This window comes from Vulpes vulpes, chromosome 13 (assembly GCF_048418805.1).
Source record: "Vulpes vulpes isolate BD-2025 chromosome 13, VulVul3, whole genome shotgun sequence".
NCBI classification, from domain to species: domain Eukaryota; kingdom Metazoa; phylum Chordata; class Mammalia; order Carnivora; family Canidae; genus Vulpes; species Vulpes vulpes.
In genome coordinates this window covers 87,755,531-87,777,816 of record NC_132792.1, presented here as the reverse complement: position 1 = coordinate 87,777,816, position 22,286 = coordinate 87,755,531, and the positions used below count along the sequence as shown (strand labels likewise).

The window sequence follows — 22,286 nt, the reverse complement described above, 5'->3', positions numbered from 1 at the left end:
GCACCATCTTTTACTAAATCATTTATGCTCAGTTCAACCTGGAATAAATGTGTAAGTACAAATTTGAACATAAAAATTGGTGTTCTAACAAATGCTAAAGGCAGTGTTTGCCTCAAGATGGATAAAACTGGAACACACACAGGCTACACGAGATTCACCTATTCTAATAGGGCGTTAAAGACATTCAAACAGACCCCGAGACTGCGAAAGCTGAGAGTTCCCACGTGATGGACGAATACAAGCAGAAGTGAAGGACTCTACTATTATCTGAAGTTGATGCAGTGTCTTCAGCTGTGCTAGCATGGGCTACTGTGCTTTTCTTTCTTTCTTTCTTTAGATTTTATTTATTTATTCATGAGTGACACAGATTGAGAGAGAGGGAGAGACAAAGGCAGAGGGAGAAGCAGGCTCCATGCAAGAAGCCCGATGTGGGACTCGATCCCAGGACTCCAGGATCACCCCTAGGCCAAAGGCAGATGCTCAACCACTGAGCCACCCAGGTGTCCCTACTGTGCTTTTCAAGTAGGGAGACCATCATTACCTTTGTGTGGGGAGAGTCACCTCCTTTGTAGTTTTAAATGAAAACAAGGCAAATTGGTTAGGAAATAACACTTGACTTTGAAAAGAAAAAATCCGAATAATTTAAAACTGCCAATGAAGTCAACATGTACATTGTTTAAAGTTGAGAGGGTATTCAGACACAAACTTACCATTTTAAAAACTTTGGCAGGAACAGCATTAGTTTGAGTAGCTTCCAGATATTCTGTCCAGGAAAAATTTTCTGGATCAGGATAACCTGAAAAATATACATACATATCAAAAGATTACTCATTGACCTTTAGATTCCCATGTACTTTAAGACACCTGACCCACTGTGAACTGAATGCTCACTATTTAATAGCCCCTATGGTAAGAATTTCACATACATTACCGAACTTTTTACTAACCTCTGAGAGGGCTATGTGATCCCCACTAAAGCAAAAGAGCACTCATTCACTGGTTCATTCATTCAATAAACAAGGTTAAGTATGCTGGCCAAGGTAAAATAGTGCTCTGCACACTGGGCAGAGACAGGTTATACCCAGAAGTTTTCAAACAAAAAACAAAAAACAACAACAACAAAAAACAATCACTGTCTGACCTCAGACCATGAACTCGTTAATCTTTATAACTCCTCCCATACAACTGCATCTATTAGGGTTTTATTCTCTTAATTACATCTCTGTAATTGCAATTTCCCAGGTTTGCCATTTACAATTGCAATTAAAATATACATATGGGTATAATATGGCATAAAGCACTCTTTTTAAAAAATTTCTAATAGAGTTCCTTATTTCTCTTTATTTTTTTATTTTATTCATAATTATATTACATTACCTATTATTGTGCTGTTTTCTTTTTCCTTTAAAGGAATAAGTACCTAGATTTATCCACCAGCTCTACTGTTTTATTTTATCTCTTCTAATTATTTCATTTGCCGCTTTTATTCTTATTACTTCTTTACTCCTATTTCCACTAGGTTTGTTTTTACTTTTCAAATTGAATTATAAAGAAAACTGATTTATTTTCATTTTTTAAGTAATAGAAGCATTCAAGACTATGAACTGAATATAGCTTTAAACACCTGGAAAAACTTTCATGACATACTTATTTTTCTCATTTTTATTTTCTCAAAAATAATTATTCATTATTATTACAATCTGTAACTGTCACCTTCATTTAGTCACTGGCCAAATATTTATTTCAGAGATATCTCAAATAGTTAATTTTTGTAGTTGTTTAAAATATGAATAATAGTATCTAGTTTATCACATGACAGTTTCAGAATGTCACATGGTTTATACAATTCCTGTTTGGGGACTTTAGGAATTCTTATTGGTCTAATATAGGAACAACAGTTAAATATTTTTTAAGTATATACATAACACATACATATATGTTTTAAGGTATAATCAGTTATGCATTAATTCAATGTAAAGAGCTGTATTATTAAAAAATCTATTTATTTAAGTAAAATTTTATTGAAGCAATATGCTAAAATCTCTAAAATGTTTTTTTTAAAAGATTTTATTTATTTATTCATGAGAGACACAGAGAGAGAGGCAGAGACATGGGCAGAGGAAGAAGCAGGCTCCATGAGGAAGCCCGATGCAGAACTCAATCCCGGGACCCCAGGATCACGCCCTTAGCCAAAGGCAGATGCTTAACTGCTGAGCCACCCAGGCATCCCTAAAACAGTTTTTCTGTACAGTTTTCTAGTCTCTCTGATAATTTTTTTCTTGATTTTTAAACTAAATATGAAGAAAAAACTAAAACAAATTTTTTACTAAAATAAAAAATACATAGTTTTACTAAAATAGATTTACTAAGTATATTTTTTTACCTTTTTTTACTAAAACAAAATATATTTAAAGAAAAATATACAAGTCAAGTAAGCAGCCTGAATATTATTCACAAAATTAGCATAGCCATGTAACCAGAACACAGAACACCCCCTCCCCATTGTGCTCCCTTCTAGCAACTGGCCCCTCTCTGCAAAGAGAAACTCTCATCCTCTCAGATTAGCTCTGTTTTTTTATTATTATTATTTTCTCTTTATTTTTTACTAATAAATTTATTTTTTATTGGTGTTCAATTTGCCAACATACAAAATAACACCCAGTGCTCATCCCATCAAGTGCCCGGCTCAGTGCCCTTGACCTATTCACCCCCACCCCCCCTCATCCCCTTTCACCATCCCTAGTTCGTTTCCCAGAGTTAGGAGTCTTTATCTGTTTGTTCCATTTTTTCCTTTGTATAAATGGAATCATACAGCATGTGCTCATTTGCGGTGGACAGCTTTTGCTCAGGACTTCGACTATGAGGTTCATGTAGATTGCTGTATGCATAACATTCATTTTCACTACTGTAGAGATGTCCATTGGGTGAAGGTTTCTCCATTCTTTACCCATTCTACTGGTGATGGTCATTTGGGTAGTTTTGATTTGGGAGCTACTATGGAAAGTGCTGCTACAAACATTCTAGTACATTCTCTTTAGTGACCAGAAATAAACACTTCTTTTGGAATGCATCCAGGCGTAAAACTGCTGAATCAAGGGGTATTTTGCTTCGTATTTTGACGTTACTCAGCACAGAGCAGCACATGTAATGTTCACTAGTAACTGCACTTTTTATTTAACATAGAAAAAAATGTCCCTTTGGACACCTTGACTGCACTTTGCATCAAATTCTTCTTTTTGAGCAGCCCCGGTGGCTCAGCGGTTTAGCGCGGCCTTCAGCCCAGGGCGTGATCCTGGAGACCCAGGATCGAGTCCCACATCAGGTTCCCTGCATGGAGCCTGTTTCTCCCTCTGCCTGTGTCTCTGCCTCTCTCTGTGTGTCTCTCATGAATAAATAAAATCTTTTTTAAAAATTCTTTTTACTAAAAATTAAATTATGTGTCATCCTGCTATTTTCTGTTTGTTTTCTTGATAAAATTTTCCCATCTTTTTTATTTTTAAATTATTTTGTTTCAGGTGTATCTATTTTTTTTAGGTGTATCTATTTTAAATATCTTCTAAATGGATTTTGAAAACCATTCACGTTTACTTTCCTAACCAGTTTGCTTTATCTAACTTCTGTAAGCATGTTTTTAGCTGGATTTTTTTTTAAAAAAAAGCTCTCTCAGAGTTTCCTTTGCTTTTGTCCTTGTCTATATGAGTTGTGCTACATACCTTCTGTTTCAATAATTATTTCTGCATTTCATTTATTTTTGTATGTCATATTTTTAATAACTGTCCAAGTTCGTTCCTTGTATTTTGGATTTCCACATTTCTGCATAGGTTCTGAATATGCTCACATCTTGCCCCTTCAGCACTAGGGTCCCCTCTTGTCTGCTCTAGGTTTCTTACCAGGGACCCAAGCAGCAGATTTCCTGGAATGATAACTAAGGAAAGCAGCGTGTGGTGGGTTGAGGAATGAACATGCCGTGACCAAGACAGGAAGCAATTAGTGCTGCTCCAGGTCCTAAAGAAATTTGGCAAGCTGCTACAAAAGAAATAATCTTTTTTGCTCTTTTGGGGATCAATAAGTGAAAAAAAAAGGCTGTGACTATTTTTAGATGTTTCTGAAGCAATAACTGCATCTACAGCACTCTCTAGAAATGCATTATGTATGTACAAAAAAGGAAAACATGTATTATGTACATGTTCCCTGTTCAATGAGCCCAAGAAAAGAAGAATGTCTCATTGCCTAGGGAGGATTGCAAAAGCCACTTGGTCCCCAGGTCCTCCTCCTGAAGTCTTGCTCTCCTTGGAGTTTGGGGAAGGTAGAGGTGAGGCAACAGAGGAAGGGGCAAGAGCCAGATGCGATGACACAACTGTCTGACAATGAGACAGAAGCTTTTCTTTTCTTTTTTTTTTTTATATTTTTTATTGGAGTTAAATATGCCAACATATAGCATAACACCTAGTGCTCATCCCGTCAAGTGCCCCCCTCAGTGCCCGTCACCCAGTCACCCCAACCTCCCACCTGCCTCCCTTTCCACTACCCCTTGTTCGTTTCCCAGAGTTAGGTATCTCTCATGTTTTGTTACCCTCACTAATATTTCCCACTCATTTTCTCTCCTTTGCCCTTTATTCCCTTTCACTATTTTTTATATTCCGCAACTGAATAAGACCATATAATGTTTATCCTTCTGCGATTGACTTACTTCACTCAGCATAATACCCTCCAGTTCCATCCACGTTGAAGCAAATGGTGGGTATTTGTTGTTTATAATGGCTGAGTAATATTCCATTGTATACATAAACCGCATCTTCTTTATCCATTCATCTTTCAATGGACACCGAGGCTCCTTCCAAAGTTTGGCTATTGTGGACATTGCTGCTATAAACATTGGGGTGCAGGTGTTCCAGCGTCTCACTGTATCTGTATCTTTGGGGTAAATCCCCAACAGTGCAATTGCTGGGTCGTAGGGTAGATGCATTTTTAACTCTTTGAGGAACTTCACACAGTTTTCCAGAGTGGCTGTACTAGTTCATATTCCCAGCAACAGTGCAAGACGGTTCCCCTTTCTCCACATCCTCTCCAACATTTGTTGTTTCCTGTCTTGTTAATTTTCCCCATTCTCACTGGTGTGAGGTGGTATCTCGTTGTGGTTTTGATTTGTATTTTCCTGATGGCAAGTGATGTGGAGCACTTTCTCATGTGCTTGTAGGCCATGTCTATGTCTTCCTCTGAAATTTCTCTTCATGATTGGACTCTTTGTTTCTTTGCTGTTGAGTTTAACAAGTTCTTTATAGATCTTGGATACTAGTCCTTTATCTGGTAAGTCAGTTGCAAATATCTTCTCCCATTCTGTAGGTTGTCTTTTAGTTTTCTTGACTGTTTCTTTTGCTGTGCAGCTTTTTATCTTGATTAAGTCCCAACAATTCATTTTTGCTTTTGTTCCCTTGCCTTCATAGCTGTATCTTGAAAGAAGTTGCTGTGGCCACGTTAAAAAAGGGTGTTGCCTGTGTTCACCTCTAGGATTTTGATGGATTCTTGTCTCACATTTAGATCTTGCATCCATTTTGAGTTTATCTTTGTGTCTGATGTAAGAGAATGGTCTAATTTTATTCTTCTGCACATGGCTGTCCAATTTTCCCAGCACCATTTATTGAAGAGACTGTCCTTTTTCCAGTGGATAGTCTTTCCTGCTTTGTCGAATATTAGTTGACCACAGAGTTGAGGGCCAATTTCTGGATTCTCTATTCTGTTCCATTGATCTATGTGTCTGTTTTTGTGCCAGTACCACACTGTCTTGATGACCACAGCTTTGTAGTACAACCTGGAATCTGGCATTGTGATGCCCCCAGCTATGGTTTTCCTTTTTAAAATTCCCCTGGCTATTCGGGGTCTTTTCTGATTCCACACAAATCTTAAAATAATTTGTTCTAACTCTCTGAAGAAAGTCCATGGTATTTTGACAGGGATTGCATTAAACATGTAAATTGCCCTGGGTAACACTGACATTTTTACAATATTAATTCTGCCAATCCATGAGCATGGAAGATTTTTCCATCTCTTTGTGTCTTCCTCAATTTCTTTCAGAAGTGTTCTATAGTTTTTAGGGTATAGATCCTTTACCTCTTTGGTTAGGTTTATTCCTAGGTATCTTATGCTTTTGGGTGCAATTGTAAATGGGATTGACTCCTTAATTTCTCTTTCTTCAGTCTTATTGTTAGTGTATAGAAATGCCACTGACTCTGGGCATTGATTTTGTATCCTGCCACGCTGCCAAATTGCTGTATGAGTTCTAGCATTCTTGGGGTGGAGGCCTTTGGGTTTTCTATGTAGAGTATCACATTGGTGAAGAGGGAGAGTTTGACTTCTTCTTTGCCAATTTGAATGCTTTTAATGTCTTTTTTTTTTTGTCTGATTGCTGAGGCGAGGACTTCCAGTACTATGTTGAATAGCAGTGGTGAGAGTGGACATCCCTGTCTTGTTCCTGTTCTTAGGGGAAAGGCTCCCAGTGCTTCCCCATTGAGAATGATATTTGCTGTGGGCTTTTCATAGATGGCTTTTAAGATGTTGAGGAATGTTCCCTCTATCCCTACACTCTGAAGAGTTTTGATCAGGAATGTATGCTGTATTTTGTCAAATGCTTTCTCTGCATCTAATGAGAGGATCATATGGTTCTTGGTTTTTCTCTTGCTGATATGATGAATCACATTGATTGTTTTATGAGTGTTGAACCAGCCTTGTGTCCCGGGAATAAATCCTACTTGGTCATGGTGAATAATTTTCTTAATGTGTTGTTGGATCCTATTGGCTAGTATCTTGTTGAGAATTTTTGCATCCATGTTCATCAGGGATATTGGTCTGTAATTCTCCTTTTTGGTGGGGACTTTGTCTGGTTTTGGAATTAAGGTGATGCTGGCCTCACCTTAGAACGAATTTGGAAGTACTCCATCTCTTTCTATCGTCTGAACAGCTTTAGTAGAATAGGTATGGTTTCTTCTTTAAACGTTTGATAGAATTCCCCAGGGAACCCATCTGGCCCTGGACTTTTGTGTCTTGGGAGGTTGTTGATGACTGATGATTGCCTAATTTATTGGCGTATAGCTGTTCATAATATGTTTTTAAAATCATTTGTATTTCCTCGGTGTTGGTAGTGATCTCTCCTTTCTCATTCATGATTTTATTAATTTGAGTCTTCTCTCTCTTCTTTTTAATAAGGCTGGCTAATGGTTTATCTATCTTATTAATTCTTTCAAAGAACCAACTCCTGGTTTGTTGATCTGTTCCAAGTTCTTCTGGTCTCGATTTCGTTGAGTTCTGCTCGAATCTTTATTAACTCTCTTCTTCTGCTGGGTGTAGGATCTATTTGCTGTTTTTTCTCTAGCTCTTTTAGGTGTAAGGTTAGCGTTTGTATTTGAGTTCTTTCTGGTTTTTGAATGGATGCTTGTATTGTGATGTATTTCCCCCTCAGGACTGCTTTTGCTGCATCCCAAAGATTTTGAATGGTTGTATCTTCATTCTCATTAGTTTCCATGAATCTTTTTAATTCTTCCTTAATTTCCTGGTTGAGCCTTTCATCTTTTAGCAGGATGGTCCTTAACCTCCACGTGTTTGAAGCCCTTCCAAACTTCTTGTTGTGATTTAGTTCTAATTTCAAGGCATTATTGTCTGAGAATATGCAGGGGACGATCCCAATCTTTTGGTATCGGTTCAGACCCGATTTGTGACCCAGTATGTGGTCTATTCTGGAGAAAGTTCCATGTGCACTTGAGAAGAATGTGTATTCAGTTGAGTTTGGATGCCAAGTTCTGTAGATTATCTGTGAAATCCATCTGGTCCAGTGTATCAATTAAAGCTCTCATTGCTTTGGAGATGTTTTGTTTAGAAGACCTATCGAGTGTAGAAAGTGCTAGATTGAAGTCACCAAGTGTAAGTGTATTATTATCTAAGTATGTCTTAACTTTGGTTATTAATTGATTGATATAATTGGCAGCTCCCACATTCGGAGCATATATATTGAGGATTGTTAAGTCCTCTTGTTGGATAGATCCTTTAAGTGTGATATAGTGTCCCTCTTCATCTTTCACTACAGTCTTTGGGGTAAATTTTAGTTTATCTGATATGAGGATGGCTACCCCTGCTTTCTTTTGAGGACCATTTGCATGGTAAATGGTTCTCCAACCTTTTATTTTCAGGCTGTAGGTGTCCTTCTGTCTAAAATGAGTCTCTTGTAGACAGCAAATAGATGGGTCCTGCTTTTTCATCCAGTCTGAAACCCTGCACCTTTTGATGGGGTCCTTAAGCCCGTTCCTGAAATCTGGCATTGTGATGCCCCCGGCTCTGGTTTTCTTTTTCAATATTCCCCTGGTTATTTGGGGTCTTTTCTGATTCCACACAAGAGACAGAAGTTTTTCAAAAGTTTAAATTCCTTCTTGTTTCAAGAAATATATGAGACCACCCCATGGAACAATAGCCTTTAACCTCTTCCCTTGTCTCAAAGAAAGCAACATCTTACTAGTTTCCCTTTATCAGTAGCCTTTCTACTGAGTACTCCATTTGCAGTAAGTCATTTATTCCTCACATATGCTATGGGGTGTGCCTTTCATCTTCACTTTGTAAGTGAGGCTCAGAGAACATGAGCAGCTTGCTCAGTGTTATGCAGTTAGTAAGTGGAAGAAATGGGATTTGAACAATTATGTCTAACTTCATTACCCACATAACCACTGCTTCCCCCTGGTACTATAATCCAGAGCTCCAGCGTCCAAGGCACCATCCATCCTCCAAGGCTTCAGGCCTGTGAGTGTGAGCTCCTCCTGGAGGCCATGATGTGGTATGGCAAGTGTGAGAGCAGGAACATGGCTGAAGGCAGGCCTGAAATGTATATGCATTTATTCACAACCCACCTCATCCCACATTATTGAAAGATTAACACTTCAGAGGTGGGAAAATGCTGAGGGAAGATGAGGTCCACACTGTGGCTGTGGGCCCATCTGGGTGACCAAACAAGGGAAATGTGTCGGATATTGGGATCAAGGAACTTACAAAGCAGGGCACCTGCCAGGCAGCCCCTGGAGTTCCCCCAAGGTGTTCTCTAGAGAAGAAGACGACCCAGATGACAAATATCTTCAATTAACATTAGCAAATAACTAGAAGACAACCAGATGACAGCCAGAGGAAGGAAGAGGTGTGGTTAGAGCAGAAGAGCTTGTGCCCTCAGTGAGGAGGGGCCTCTCTAAACTGTTGAGAACTGCTCTAGGAGAAGCAGTGAGACTATTTGGGTAAGATAAAATTCGCTATCAACAGAGTATCAGTGAGGGTGACAAAACATGAGAGACACCTAACTCTGGGAAATGAACAAGGGGTAGTGGAAGGGGAAGTGGGCAGGGGGTTGGGGTGACTGAGTGATGGGCAATGAGGGGGGCACTAGGCAGGGTGAGCACTGGGTGTTATGCTATATGTTGGCAAATTGAACTCCAATAAAAATTTTTTTTAAAAAATTTAAAAAATAAAAAAATAAAAAATAAATAAAAAATAAAAACCCAGAAGGCAACAGAGGAAGCCCTGTGTGGAAAAGCTGCTAAGCAGAGGTCAATCCCAGTGCTTTGAGTTTAAAACAATTGATGGTCAAGAAGAAGTCCAGAAAGAGGATACGCATATGGGGTAGGACACAAAAACAGAGAAAATTAAGGTCAAGCCAAGTTTAGACATAAGTGGAAACATACCTCAATCATGTCATCCCAAGGGCTACTTACATCACTCGAGGACATGCCATCCCTTACCACTCTGACCTCATCTCCCTTTTGTTCTGCTCCTGCTCCAACTAGGACACAGCCAACGTCTCCCTCCTCAGACCTTGCACTTGCTGTTCTTTTCCAGGGAAGTTTTTTCCCCAACTACCCTCCCAACTGCCCACCTCACCTCCTTTAAGTTGTTACTCAAATGTCATACTTTCAGGAAGTCCTTCTCTGAATATTTTACATATTCATTCTCTTGCTCTTTAAAAACGTAACTGCCTTGTGACAGGGATTTGTTCACTTCACTGCTATTCTCTCTGAGTCTAGAACAGTGCCTAGTATGTAGTCATCACTCAAAAAATACTTGGTAAATATTTGCCGAATAACTAAAATGTAATTCTTAAGAGATTTGCATTTGATATCATGGTGGCGAAGAATGACAGATATGTGAGCTATAATTATATTGGTGTAACCTCAAAATAATGCATGAAACACTGACATAAAATCTGCCTGCTGATGGTGGTGGTATTCAGAGGTGCCATTAGAACAAGCTGGTGCTCCTATACCAATACTGGCTAAGATTCTAAATAGCACTATAGATTAGACAGGACCAAGGGAAGGCCACCTGATTTCTGGCATCTGTACAAGGCAAATGCAATACTCCTCAATTGTTTGTTCCATATAAGAAGGACCCATTTAAATGTCCCGTTGACTACAGACTCTTCGTATAACAATATCTTCCATTATTTTACCTCCAGGAACAATAGCCTCATTAGAAACATAATTTTGCCACTGGAACAGTCTAAAGAATTAGGGTCATGAATAAATAGCACAAGTTCTTCACTTGATGTGATGAGCACTGGGTGTTACACTGTATGTTGGCAAATTGAATTTAAATTTAAAAAATAAAATAAAATAAATAGCACAAGCCCTTAAGTTCCTGGCATTCTGGTCTATGTAACCTGTCCCATGGAACCTAGAGAAGCATGACAACCATAATTATATCAGTGGCCAATCCAGAAACCAAAAATTATAGACATCCCAGGGCAAGCAGTTTTTAGGTAATAGACAACAGTCCTATTTAATAACCAGCAATAAAAAAGGATGTGTCAGGAGTCCTACTGAGAAGGTTCAGTCGGAAAAGACAGAAACACACATGCTAGACAGATTTAAGAGAGCACTTCATTTAACTCTTCACTGTACTGATGAGAAAAGTGAGACCCAGCATCTTAAGTGACTTGTCTAAGGCAAGACAGCTAATAACGAAGCCAAAGCTAGAGCCCTGGTCTCCTGACCTGCAATCTACAGAAGCCAAGACTTGCAAAGAGTCGCTCTGAGGTTTGGTGAGTGCTCTGTGGGCTGCATTTAGAGTCAAGAGGAAGCATTAATAGAGGAATGAGAGCCATACATCTAGCACTGGGGAAGCCCTCACAGGCTTTGGCCATCATTTTAAGAGAATGGATTGTCTAAGAATGCCCCTCAGACACTACCTATTTATTTCTCTGTTTCAGACAGCCCTGACAAGGCAGTGAGATAACACAGCCAAAAGTCCAAGCCTCCTGATGGTAGAGACTACAGACAGTTCCCTGTGTGCTGCTACTCCACTTAGTAGGAGCTGCACACAGGGAGCGGCTCTTTGTGAAAATGATCTTAACATCACGAAATCAGTAGTATCCAATGTTAGACAGTGGTCACTATTTAATCCAAGACAAAAGGACATGAGGACAGTTATCTCAATCACTGCTAAGCCTAATTCAGGTGAACTCAATTTTGTTTTCAAAATATATATTAAAACTGACTTCACAGTTATAACTGGTACCTTAGATGCCAAAAGTCTTGCACCCATATTCAGCTCATTACAATCAAAGTTAAAATAGCCTCTGTTAAAAGAACACAAGTTAGGCCCCCTAATATTTACAACAGTATGTCAGGTTTGTTTCTTGATCATCAGATCCTAAAGCACAGAGAACTTTCAGTCTATAGAATAAATGATCAGTACTTCAGGTACGTATCAAGGAGCTTATTTTGTAATTGATTGTTTTGCTCAAAGTATGGCTGAGCTGAAGTGTATTAGGAATATACTAAAGAAATGGAGTCTCTTCTCCATCTAGTAAAATCACTTTCAGGAAAAAAAATCAATCTGTACTACAGTTGATGAGCTCCCAGAAGAACTGCCTCCAAAGGACCATGGCTCCCATGGTGCCAAATTCAACCTAGTGTTTGGTAAATGACAGGCACTCAAGATAGAGTAATTGCCTCTATTTGTCTCTGTCCCTTTGTCTCTCTCTCTTTCTGTCTCTGCTCTCAATAGCTAACATTACAGAAAATATACTGGTTATTTTGCTTCTATTTTTCTCTCAGTTTCACAAACTACACAATATTCCACTGAGTAATATCCGATGACTAACAATCCTCACATGTTTTATCCATATTGTTCTTTGTTAGATCCTTACCTCTTAGCTGGATCTCATGCTTAGTAGGTACTTAATACCTGTTCAATTAATAAATAGTGTACATTTTCCTCTGAGCTCCTACATTCCTTATGCCAATAGAATCTATCCATAGGAAAAAGCAAAATCCCATTTAAAATAAGAGTAATCACGTGTGTGCCTTAAAAAGTTAATAGTTAATGTTGCAATTAATTACAAGACTTATTTATATTATGAATTTTGCTAACGTAATTTTAGCTTTGCAAAGAAATTATGAAGTAAAGGTAAGTAGTTATTCAATATCAAAACATAGTTTGTTAAAATATTTCTATGTGTTCCTCAGACATCTAGAATATTTGATAATATGTCCAGCAAACTGATGATTCTAGAGAATCTATAGAAATCAACTGCTGTTACCCCTATTAACTACATTTCATTACCTCTCAAAATATAAAATATTACAGTTTTATTTCTGGAAATAATCTTGCATTTAGCATACATTCACAACCAGTCTGAAAGCTAGACTTCCAATTTGAAAATGTAGAAATGAGCATATAGACTTAACCCCATTTGCCTCTAAATGCCACCAAAATATCAATAAAGGCATTTTTAAATGAATACTTATCAACAGAGAAAATGCTGAATTAATTTTTATGCAACACATAATGGAATATTATGTACCCTTTATAAAGAGTCAGAACTATGCCAAATGAGTTGCAAAGATTTGCCATGAAACACAGCTGAGCAAGATAAAAAGACAACGGAAAAATATGTATATAATATAATCCCATTTTTGCACAAGCAATTTTTTAAAAGGATATGGGTTCACAAATATATGGATGTATGAGTATGTATGTGTACATTATACGCAATCATATGGCAATAAAGAAAGTATTTATAGCAAAGGATTGCTAATAGTTCAACCATTTTCCTCTTCCTCTTGAGAAAATACATTTCCTGGGCTCCTATGCTGTTAAGTGTAGCTATGCAAGTGAGTTCTAGCCCAAGGATGTGGGTAGAGATGATATAATAAGCCACTTCCAAATTGGGCCCCTAAAGCCATCTCATGTGCAAGCATTAATTCTTTTCCCATTTTCAGGTTTTGCCAAAAGATTCCCAAGTATCTGGAGGAGCTCCAGTCCCAGAATAATTACATGGAGCAGAACTAACTATAATTGTACTATGAGAGGAACAAGAAACCAATTCTTAAGGTGTTAAGGTACTGAAATTTTGGAGTCATTTGATATGCTAGTTAAGCTCATGGTAATTAATACACAGGGATTAGCACCAATTGCTATTTCCTTGAGAGGAGTAACTACCTTGTGTGGAAAGAGAAACACAACATTTTTAAAAACAGGATAAAAAAATATAGCTCATGTGAAAAAATACATAAAACTATACTAGTACAAGGATATAAAGCCACATTGAAAATAGGTGAAAAGCCAAAAGCAGATGAGAAATGTCAACAGAAATCCTTGGAAGTGTGAAAAGGAAATAAATGAATGAAAATTGATTTCACAGCACTGAGAAAGCTACAACAAATCTGTTAAAGGAGCAAGTTAATTTATGTCATAGAATTCTGGAAAGCTTCAGGAACTGGCGGCATCAGATACTTCTGAAAGCAGTCGTGTGGGGCTAACAGCAGATGATTGTTTTAAAGTCTGAATAGAAACTGTTAGACACACTAGGTCACCTACATTGCCCATACAACCAGGCCACTATCCCTCTCATATTCAGGCTAGAGGCTAAAGGATTTAGTCTCTAGACAGGTTGAAACAGACAAGGTATTATAGACTTTGGGATCTTATACAGTGATAAAGCCTATTCATAGAACAACAGCCACTTGCAGCACCTGGTTCTCAAATTTTGGGTAGCCCCTTTCCTCAGCCCTCAACAACTCCCACAACCCCCAACCCCCCACACATACACCCCAGTCAGAAGCAGGAAGAGGAGACTTTCCTTTGGGACCTGGCACAAAAGTTCTAGTTATGACATTTTGGAGTATCCAACTAAAACACTCTGGTAAACATCTCAAAATCCCACAGGGATGCTCCATTAGGGCACCCAGAGATTTTACTCTGCTTCTCAGGACCTTATTCTTAAAAATGAAAGGACAACTAAGATTCACCAGAGATTTGAAGAAACCAATAAATATATATTAAAAGAAAAATAACAAAAAAAGGAAATTTGAGAAAAGAGATAATACAGGGAACCGAAGACTTAAAACCAAAAAGTTTAAAAAGTAGATGAACCTCTAATTCATATCCTTAAAGAGATAAGAGAAGATTCATAAAATAAGAATGCTACTGGAAACTAAGGGAGAACTCCATTTCTGTGTAGGATGTAGAAAGCCACAGAAGACTGTTACTTTCTGACATGGAGAAAAAGTCAGATACTCTGAAAAATTAAAAATCTTCTGGAGCCCATCAAAGACCTGAATTTCCAAGGAAACAAAGTAATGGAAATCTAAGGAGGCACAAGTTCCTCTAGGGACAGCTGAGAAACTCAAATATTTAACCTGTGGCAGAGCACTAGAGGAAAAGGTGACCCCACCAAAGTAAGTAAGAAGAAATCAGCTAACATTTAAATGAATTCTTATAGGTCAAGTGGGAGCTAGTATGTCAGTCTGGAATGGCTGGCCCCAGACATAAAAGGAGGGTTCTCATACTCACTCACAAGCTCTTTCCAACGGGCCTTACCAAGTGCTTACAGAAAAGATTAAGAGTGAAACAGAAGTCTAGCAAGTGCTCCCTTTCAGAGCTCTGAAGACAAAGAGTTTAAGATGTAGCCAAAAGGGAAGTAAAAATTACATTCAGAAAAATATGGAAAAGGATTGGAGTAGACTTCCAAACAAAAATTATACCTGCCAAAAGACAATACAGCTTTAGTGAAATGAAGGAGGAAGAGATCTGTCAACTCATAATTCTATATCAGCAAAAATATCTTTAAAACATTAAAGCAAAATAAAGACTTTTTTCAGGCAAACAATTGCTTAGATAATGCATTTCCAACAAACCTGTCTAGAAGAAATTCTAAAGGAAGTTCCTTAGGGAGAAGGAACATGAAAGAGGAGATGTTACAACCTGATACCACCAAAACACATAGGATCGTAAGAAATTACTACAAACAGTTATGTACCAACAAGTTGGACAAATTAGAAGACATGAGTAAATTCCTAAAAAATACAACTTATCAAGACTGAACCGTGAAAAAATAGAAAATCTGAACAGCCCAGTTACTAATAAGGAAAGTGAATCAGGAATCAAAACCCTGTGACGGTTTCACAGGTGAAATCTACCAAACATTTAAAGAATTAATACCAATACATCTCAAACTTTTCCCAAAAAGTAGAAAGAGGAACACTTCCCAAATCCTCTTATGAGGCGAACATTACCCTGATACCAAAACCAAACAAGGATGCCTCAAGAAAAACACGACACATCAATATCTGTGACAAACACAGATGCAAAAATCCTCAATAAAAAAAATCCTCAATAAAATATCAGCAAACTGAATTCCACAATATATAATAGAATCATACATGGTGACCAAGTGGGATTTATTCCAGGGATGCAAAGATAGTTCAATGTCCACAATTAACCATTATGATATACCACATTAACAAAACAAAGGATAAAAATCATGTGATCATCTCCATAGATGCAGAAAAAGCATTTGATAAAATTCAACATTCATTTATGATAAAAACTATCAACAGGGTGGGTATAGAGGAACATACTTCAACACAATAAAGTCCATATACACCATGACCCAGCAAACATCACACTCAAAAGGTGAAAAACTAAAATCCTTTCCTCTAAGACCAGGAGTAAGACAAGGATGTCCACTCTTGTCACTTTTATTCAACATAATATTAGAAGTCCTAGTCAAAGCAATTAGGCAAGATAAAGAAATAAAAGGCATGCAAATCAGGAAGAAAGAAGTAAAACTGGCACTATTTGCAGAAAACATGATATTTTATATATAGAAAATCTTAAGACTACAAAAAAAACCTGTTAGAACAAATCAACAAATTTGGTAAAGTTGCAGGATACAAAATTAATACATGGAAATCTATTGTAACTCCACACACTAATAATGAACTACTAGAAAAGAAATTCAGAAAGCAATTCCATTTACAATTGCATCAAAAAGAATAAAATACCTAAGAATAAGTCTAAAGAGGTGAAAGACCTGTACTCTGAAAACTACAAGACATTCATAAAAGAAATTAAAGAAGATACAAATAAATGGAAAGATATTCTGTGCTTATGGACAGGATGAATTAATATTGTTAAAATGTCCACACTATGAAAAAACAATCTACAGATTTAATGCAATCCCTAAAAATTCCAAAGGCATTTTTCACAGAAATAAAACAGTCCTAAAACTAGTTCGGAACCATAAAAGATCCTGAATAAAGCAATCTTGGGAGAGAACAACAGAGTAGGTCATCACAATTCCTGATTTCAAACTACATTATAAAACTACTGGAATCAAAACAGTATGGATGGCATTGGCATTAAAACACAGGGATCAATGGAGAATAGAGCCCAGAAATAAACCCATGCATATGTGGTCAATTGATTTACAACAAAGGAAGCAAGAATATACAACAGGGAAAGGACAGTCTGCAATAAATGGTGTTGGGAAAGCTGGGCAGCCACAAGTGAAAGAATGAAACTAGACCACTATTTTACAGCATACACAAAAACTAACTCAAAATGAATTAAAGACTTGAACATAAGACTTGAAACATAAAATTCCTAGAGGAAGATGTAGGCAGTAATCTCCCTGACCTTGGTCCTCACAATGAATTTTTGGATTTGACACCAAAAGCAAAAGTAAGTGGAATTGCATCAAGCTAAAAAAATAAAAAGCTTCTGCATAGCAAAGGCAGCCATCAACAAGATGAGAAGGCAACATACTGAATGAGAGAAATATTTGTAAATCATATATCTGATAAGGGGTTAATAACCAAAATTACTTAGAGAACTCATACAACTCAATAAGAAAAAAAATCTGATTTAAAAATGAATAGAGGATGTGAATAGACATTTTTCCAAAGAAGACATATAGATGGCCTACAAACACATGAAAAAGTGTTTAACATCACTCATCATCAGGAAAATGCAAATCACAGCCACAAGAAGATGCACCTCACACCTTTCAGAATGGCTATTATACAAAGAACAAGACATAAATGTTAAAGAGGATGTTGAGAAAAGGGAACACTTGTGCCCTGTTGTAGGGATGTAAACTGGTGAAGCTGCTATGGAAAACAGTATGGAGTTTCCTCAAAAAATGAAAACTAGAATTACCATATAATCCAGCAATTCCACTTCTAGGTATCTATCTGAAAGAAACAAAAACACTAAATTGAAAGGATGTATGTGACCCCACATTCATTGCAGGGTTACCTATAGAGGGCAAGATACAGAAGATACCTTATCGTCCATAAATATATAAATGGACAGAGAAAATGGGATATTATTCAGTCATAAAAAGGGAAATACTGCCATTTGCAACAACACGGGTGAACCTTGAAGGAATTATATGCTAAGTGAAATAAGTCAATAAGATTATCTCACATGTGGAATCTAAAAACAAATACAAAGAAACATGCAGCAATAAACATTCTTGAGGAACAGTGAGGTAAACGTCAAAAGTAACAGGTTTGCACCTGGATTAAAAAAATCTGGGGTACAGAGAAGAATGCTGTTTTTCATTTACAGAACTTATAATACAACTACATACGTGAATTGTTTTCTTATTTTTTTACTGTGGTAAAATACACATAACAAAATATACCAACTTAATGATTTTTTAAGTACAGTTCAGTGATACTAAATATATACATAATGTTACACAATGATCACCATCATCCATGTCCACAACTCCTTTCATCTGATGAAATTGAAACTCTATCTCCATTAAACAACTCTTCATCCCTTCTCCCCAAAACTCTGGGCAACCATCACTCTTTTTCTCTCTGATTCTATTTTAAGTATCCTAAATAAGTGGAATCATCCAGTATTTGTCTTTTGTGATTACTTTATTTCACTGAGCATAATGTCCTCAAGGTTCATGCATGTTGTACCAGATGTCAGAATTTCCTTCCTCTAAGGCTTACTAATAATCTGTTGTATGCATATGCCACATTTTCCTTACCCATTCATCTGTTCATGGACACTTGGGTTGCTTCCACATTTTGACTATTGTCAATAATGCTGCTATATTGGTGTACCCTGCTTTCAAATCTCTGGGGTATATACCAAGAAGTGCAAACACTAGATCATATGGTAATTATGTTTTTAATTTTTTGAGGAACTGTCATACTATTTTCCACAGCAGGTATACTATTTTACATTCCCACCAAGAGTGATCAAGGGTTCCAAGTTCTACACATTCTTGCCAGCTCTTCTGATTTTCTAATTTTTTTAATAGTAGCCACCCTAGTGGATGTGAAGTGGTATCTCAATGTGGTTTTAATTTGCATTTCCCTAATAATTAGTGATGGTGTGCATCTTTTCATGTGCATAATGACCATTCGCTATCTTTTTTTTAATCTTATTTTTTTAAAGATTTTATTTATTCATGAGACACACACACACACAGAGAGAGAGAGAGAGAGAGGCAGAGACACAGGCAGAGGGAGAAGCAGGCTCCATGCAGGGAGCCCAGTGTGGGACTCAATCTCGGAGCTCCAGGATCACGCCCTGGGCCTAAGGCAGGTGCTAAATCGCTGAACCACTGAGGCATCCCTCATTATCTTTTTTAGAGAAATGTTTAACCAAAAGTCCTTTCCTCATATTTATTTGGGTTGCTTTTATTATTGTTGAATTTTAGGAATTCTCTATATATTCTGGATAATTCCTTAACAGGTGTATGATTTGCAAGTATTTCTCCCATCCTGAGGTTGCCTTTTCAATCTTTTGATAGTGTTCTTTGATACACAGGAGTTTTTAATCCTCATGAGATCCAATTTATCTATATTTTCTTTTATTTTCTGTCTCTTTGGTGTCATATCCAAGAAATGACTGCTGAATTCAATGTTGTGAAGTTTTTGCCCTATTTTTAAGATTACTATGGTTTTAGCCCTTATGTTTAGGTCATCAATTCATTTTTATTTAATTTTTGTATATAAGTCAGAGTTCAACTTCATTCCTTTGCATGGGTTAAACAACTTTCCCAGCAGAATTTGTTGAAGACAATATTCTTTCTCCTTTGAATGGTCTTGGCACTTTTGTTGAAAAATCATTTGACCCTCTATGTTAGTGTTTATTTCTGGGCTCTCCAGTTCATTGGTCTGTATGTCTACATTTAAGCCATTATCACGCTGTTTTAATTACTATAGCTTTGTAAATATGTTTATGTATATGTAATATGTTTGAAATAAGAAACTATGAGTCTTCTAACTCTGTTCCTTTACACAACTCTTTTAGCTATTCAGCGTCCTTAATATTTCACATAAATCATAGGGCCGATTTTTCTATTTCTGCAAAAAAGCATCTTTGGGACTTTGAGAGGGACTGCATTAAACTGTAGGTCACCTTGGTAATACAGACATCTTAATAATATTAAGTATTCCAATCCATAAACATGGGATGTCTTTCCATTTATTTATGTCTTCTTAAATTTTCCTCAGCAGTGTTTTGTACTTTTCATTGTACAATTCTTTCACCACCTTAGTTTAATTCCTAACATTTTATTCTTTTCAATGCTATTGTAAATGGAATTGTTTTTAATATCCTTTTCAGATAGTTCATTGTTAGTGTACAGAAATGCAATTGATTTTTGAGTCTTGATTTTGTATCCTGTTACTTTGCTTAATTCTTTTACTAATTTTAAGGGGTGTGTGTGTGTGTGTGTGTGTGTGTGTGTGTGTAATTTTTCGGGTTTTCTACAAATAAGATCATCATATCATCTGTGAACAGAGATAATTCTACTCATTTGCTTCCAATTCAGATATCTTTTATTACTTTTTCTTGCCTAATTATTGTGGGTAGGACTTTCAGTTCTATGTTGGAAAAAAGTGGCAAAATCAGGCATCTTTGCTGTTCTCTTGATCTTAGAAGAGAAGCTTTCAGTCTTTCACTACTAAGTGTAATGATTCCTGTGGTTATTTCATATATGGCTTTTATTATAGAGTTTGTTTCCTTTTGTTCCTAAGCTATTGAATTTTTTTTTCATGAAAGGATATTTAATCTTGTCACAAGCCTTTTCATCAACTGGTATGATTATGTCAGTTTTTGTCCTTCATTCTGTTAATTCAGTGTATTGCATTGATCAGTTTTAATATGTTGAATCATCCTTGCATTTCAGAAGTCAATCCCACTTGGTCGTGGCATATAATCCTGTTAATATGATGCTGAATTCAGTTTCCTAGTATTTTGTTGAGGATTTTTGTATCCGTGTTCATAAGAGATCCTGGTGTACAGTTTTCTTTTCTGGTACTGTATTTTTCTGGCTGTTGTAACAGGGTAATACTAGGCAAATAAAATTAGTTAGGAAGGGTTCCCTCCTTGTCAATTTTATTGGGAAAGTTTGAGAAGGACTGGCATTAGTTATTCTCTAAATGTCTGGTAGAATTCACTGGTGAAGCCATCAAGTCCAAGGCTTTTCTTTGTTGGGATATTTCTGAATGCTAATTTAACCTTTATACGAGTTATTTTATTTAAAATGTTTTTTAAAGTGATTTACTGCCTATTTTTATGTACCTGAACCTGTGGATAAATTGTGAGAAAAAAAGAAAAAAAGAAAAAAAGTCCTTGGTAATACAACATTTAGAGAAAATTTGTACCTGTATTTTGAGAAATCTAGAGTCTTGTTCCATTTTTTTTTCATGTCTGAATTTTCTAATATTGTTGTTGGAAGGAAAACACTTTGTGGAGGGTAATCTGGAAATATTTATCAAATGCTTAAAAATTGTTTCCATCCTCTATAATCCACTAATTCCACTTACAACAAGAAAGTAATAACAAACATATATAACTATTTCTTTAAAAGAATGTTTTCCATGGTTATTTAAGAACTAGAAAAAGTTGGGCAGCCTGGGTGGCTCAGCGGTTTAGCGCCACCTTCAGCCTGGGGTGTGATCCTGGAGTCCCGGGATCCAGTCCCACACTGGGCTCCCTGCACGGAGCCTGCTTCTCCCTCTGCCTGTGTCTCTGCTTCTCTCCGTGTCTGTCTCACATGAATAAATAAATAAAATCTTAAAAAAAAAAAGAACTAGAAAAAAAGTTAAAAAAGAACTAGAAAAAGTTAATGTCCGATACAAGAGAAAAAACAAAATAAACCATGGTATCTATTATAATAGATAATTATACACATTAATAGCCAGGTTTTCAAAGACTATTTAAAAAAGAGTGAATTTGTTCAAATTATATTTGCAAGAGGGAAAATGGGTATGAAAGCAGCATGAAAAATAAGATTACAATTCTACTTTTTAAGTTACATACATAGTCACTAAAAGGACAAAATGATTGAAAAAATAATAGAATTATAATGGTAAGTTCTATTGAAAGGTGAGATTAATTTTTTTGATTTATTCATTATTACATTTCAAATTTTACAAATTTCCTTCACTTTTATAAAAGAAAAATATAAGTAACATTTGTTTTATTTATTTATTTTTGTAACATTTGTTTTAAATAAGTTTGACTTGTAAGTCCACAGCTTCACTTCACTGGTGATTATTGGTAAAATAAACTTGGATTTATAAAGAATATTGAGCTGACTGAACACTCTTTACAGAGGATACAATACTATCCCTTTATAGTGTACCTGTAGAATAGTGTATAGGGAATTTGCTTTCCATGAAAGACTTGGGGAAATGATGATATGATTTGTAATCAAGTTAGAGAATGAGAGAAAGGATCATGATATCATATGCTGCAGTGGCAGGATTACCCATTGATGGAACCATGGCAATGTCTAATGGGACGTCTGGTAAGAGAATTGTCTACCTGAGGCATAGACACAATAACTTAAAATGACACATTTTATCAGATGGCCACAAAAATTGTCCCATAGTTAGTAAAATATGCAAGGGTAGTTTTTTCTGCTCTCAGTGGCTTTTTGCTGCCACATTAAAATGTATTTACCATAGAACATGATATTTACAAGAAAAAAAGAGCTT

At 36.5% G+C, this 22,286-nt stretch overlaps 1 protein-coding gene across 4 annotated transcripts in view; it reads right to left on the bottom strand.

Moving 5' to 3' along the window:
• Nucleotides 1–22,286, bottom strand: part of L3MBTL4 (L3MBTL histone methyl-lysine binding protein 4) — a 446,630-nt gene that overhangs the window by 248,561 nt on the left and 175,783 nt on the right. For all 4 annotated transcript variants that reach the window (XM_072734933.1, XM_072734932.1, XM_072734931.1 and 1 more), the window contains one exon: nt 711–796. In XM_072734933.1, coding sequence (XP_072591034.1) covers nt 711–796 — 86 coding nt within the window. The remainder of the gene's footprint in view (nt 1–710; nt 797–22,286) is intronic.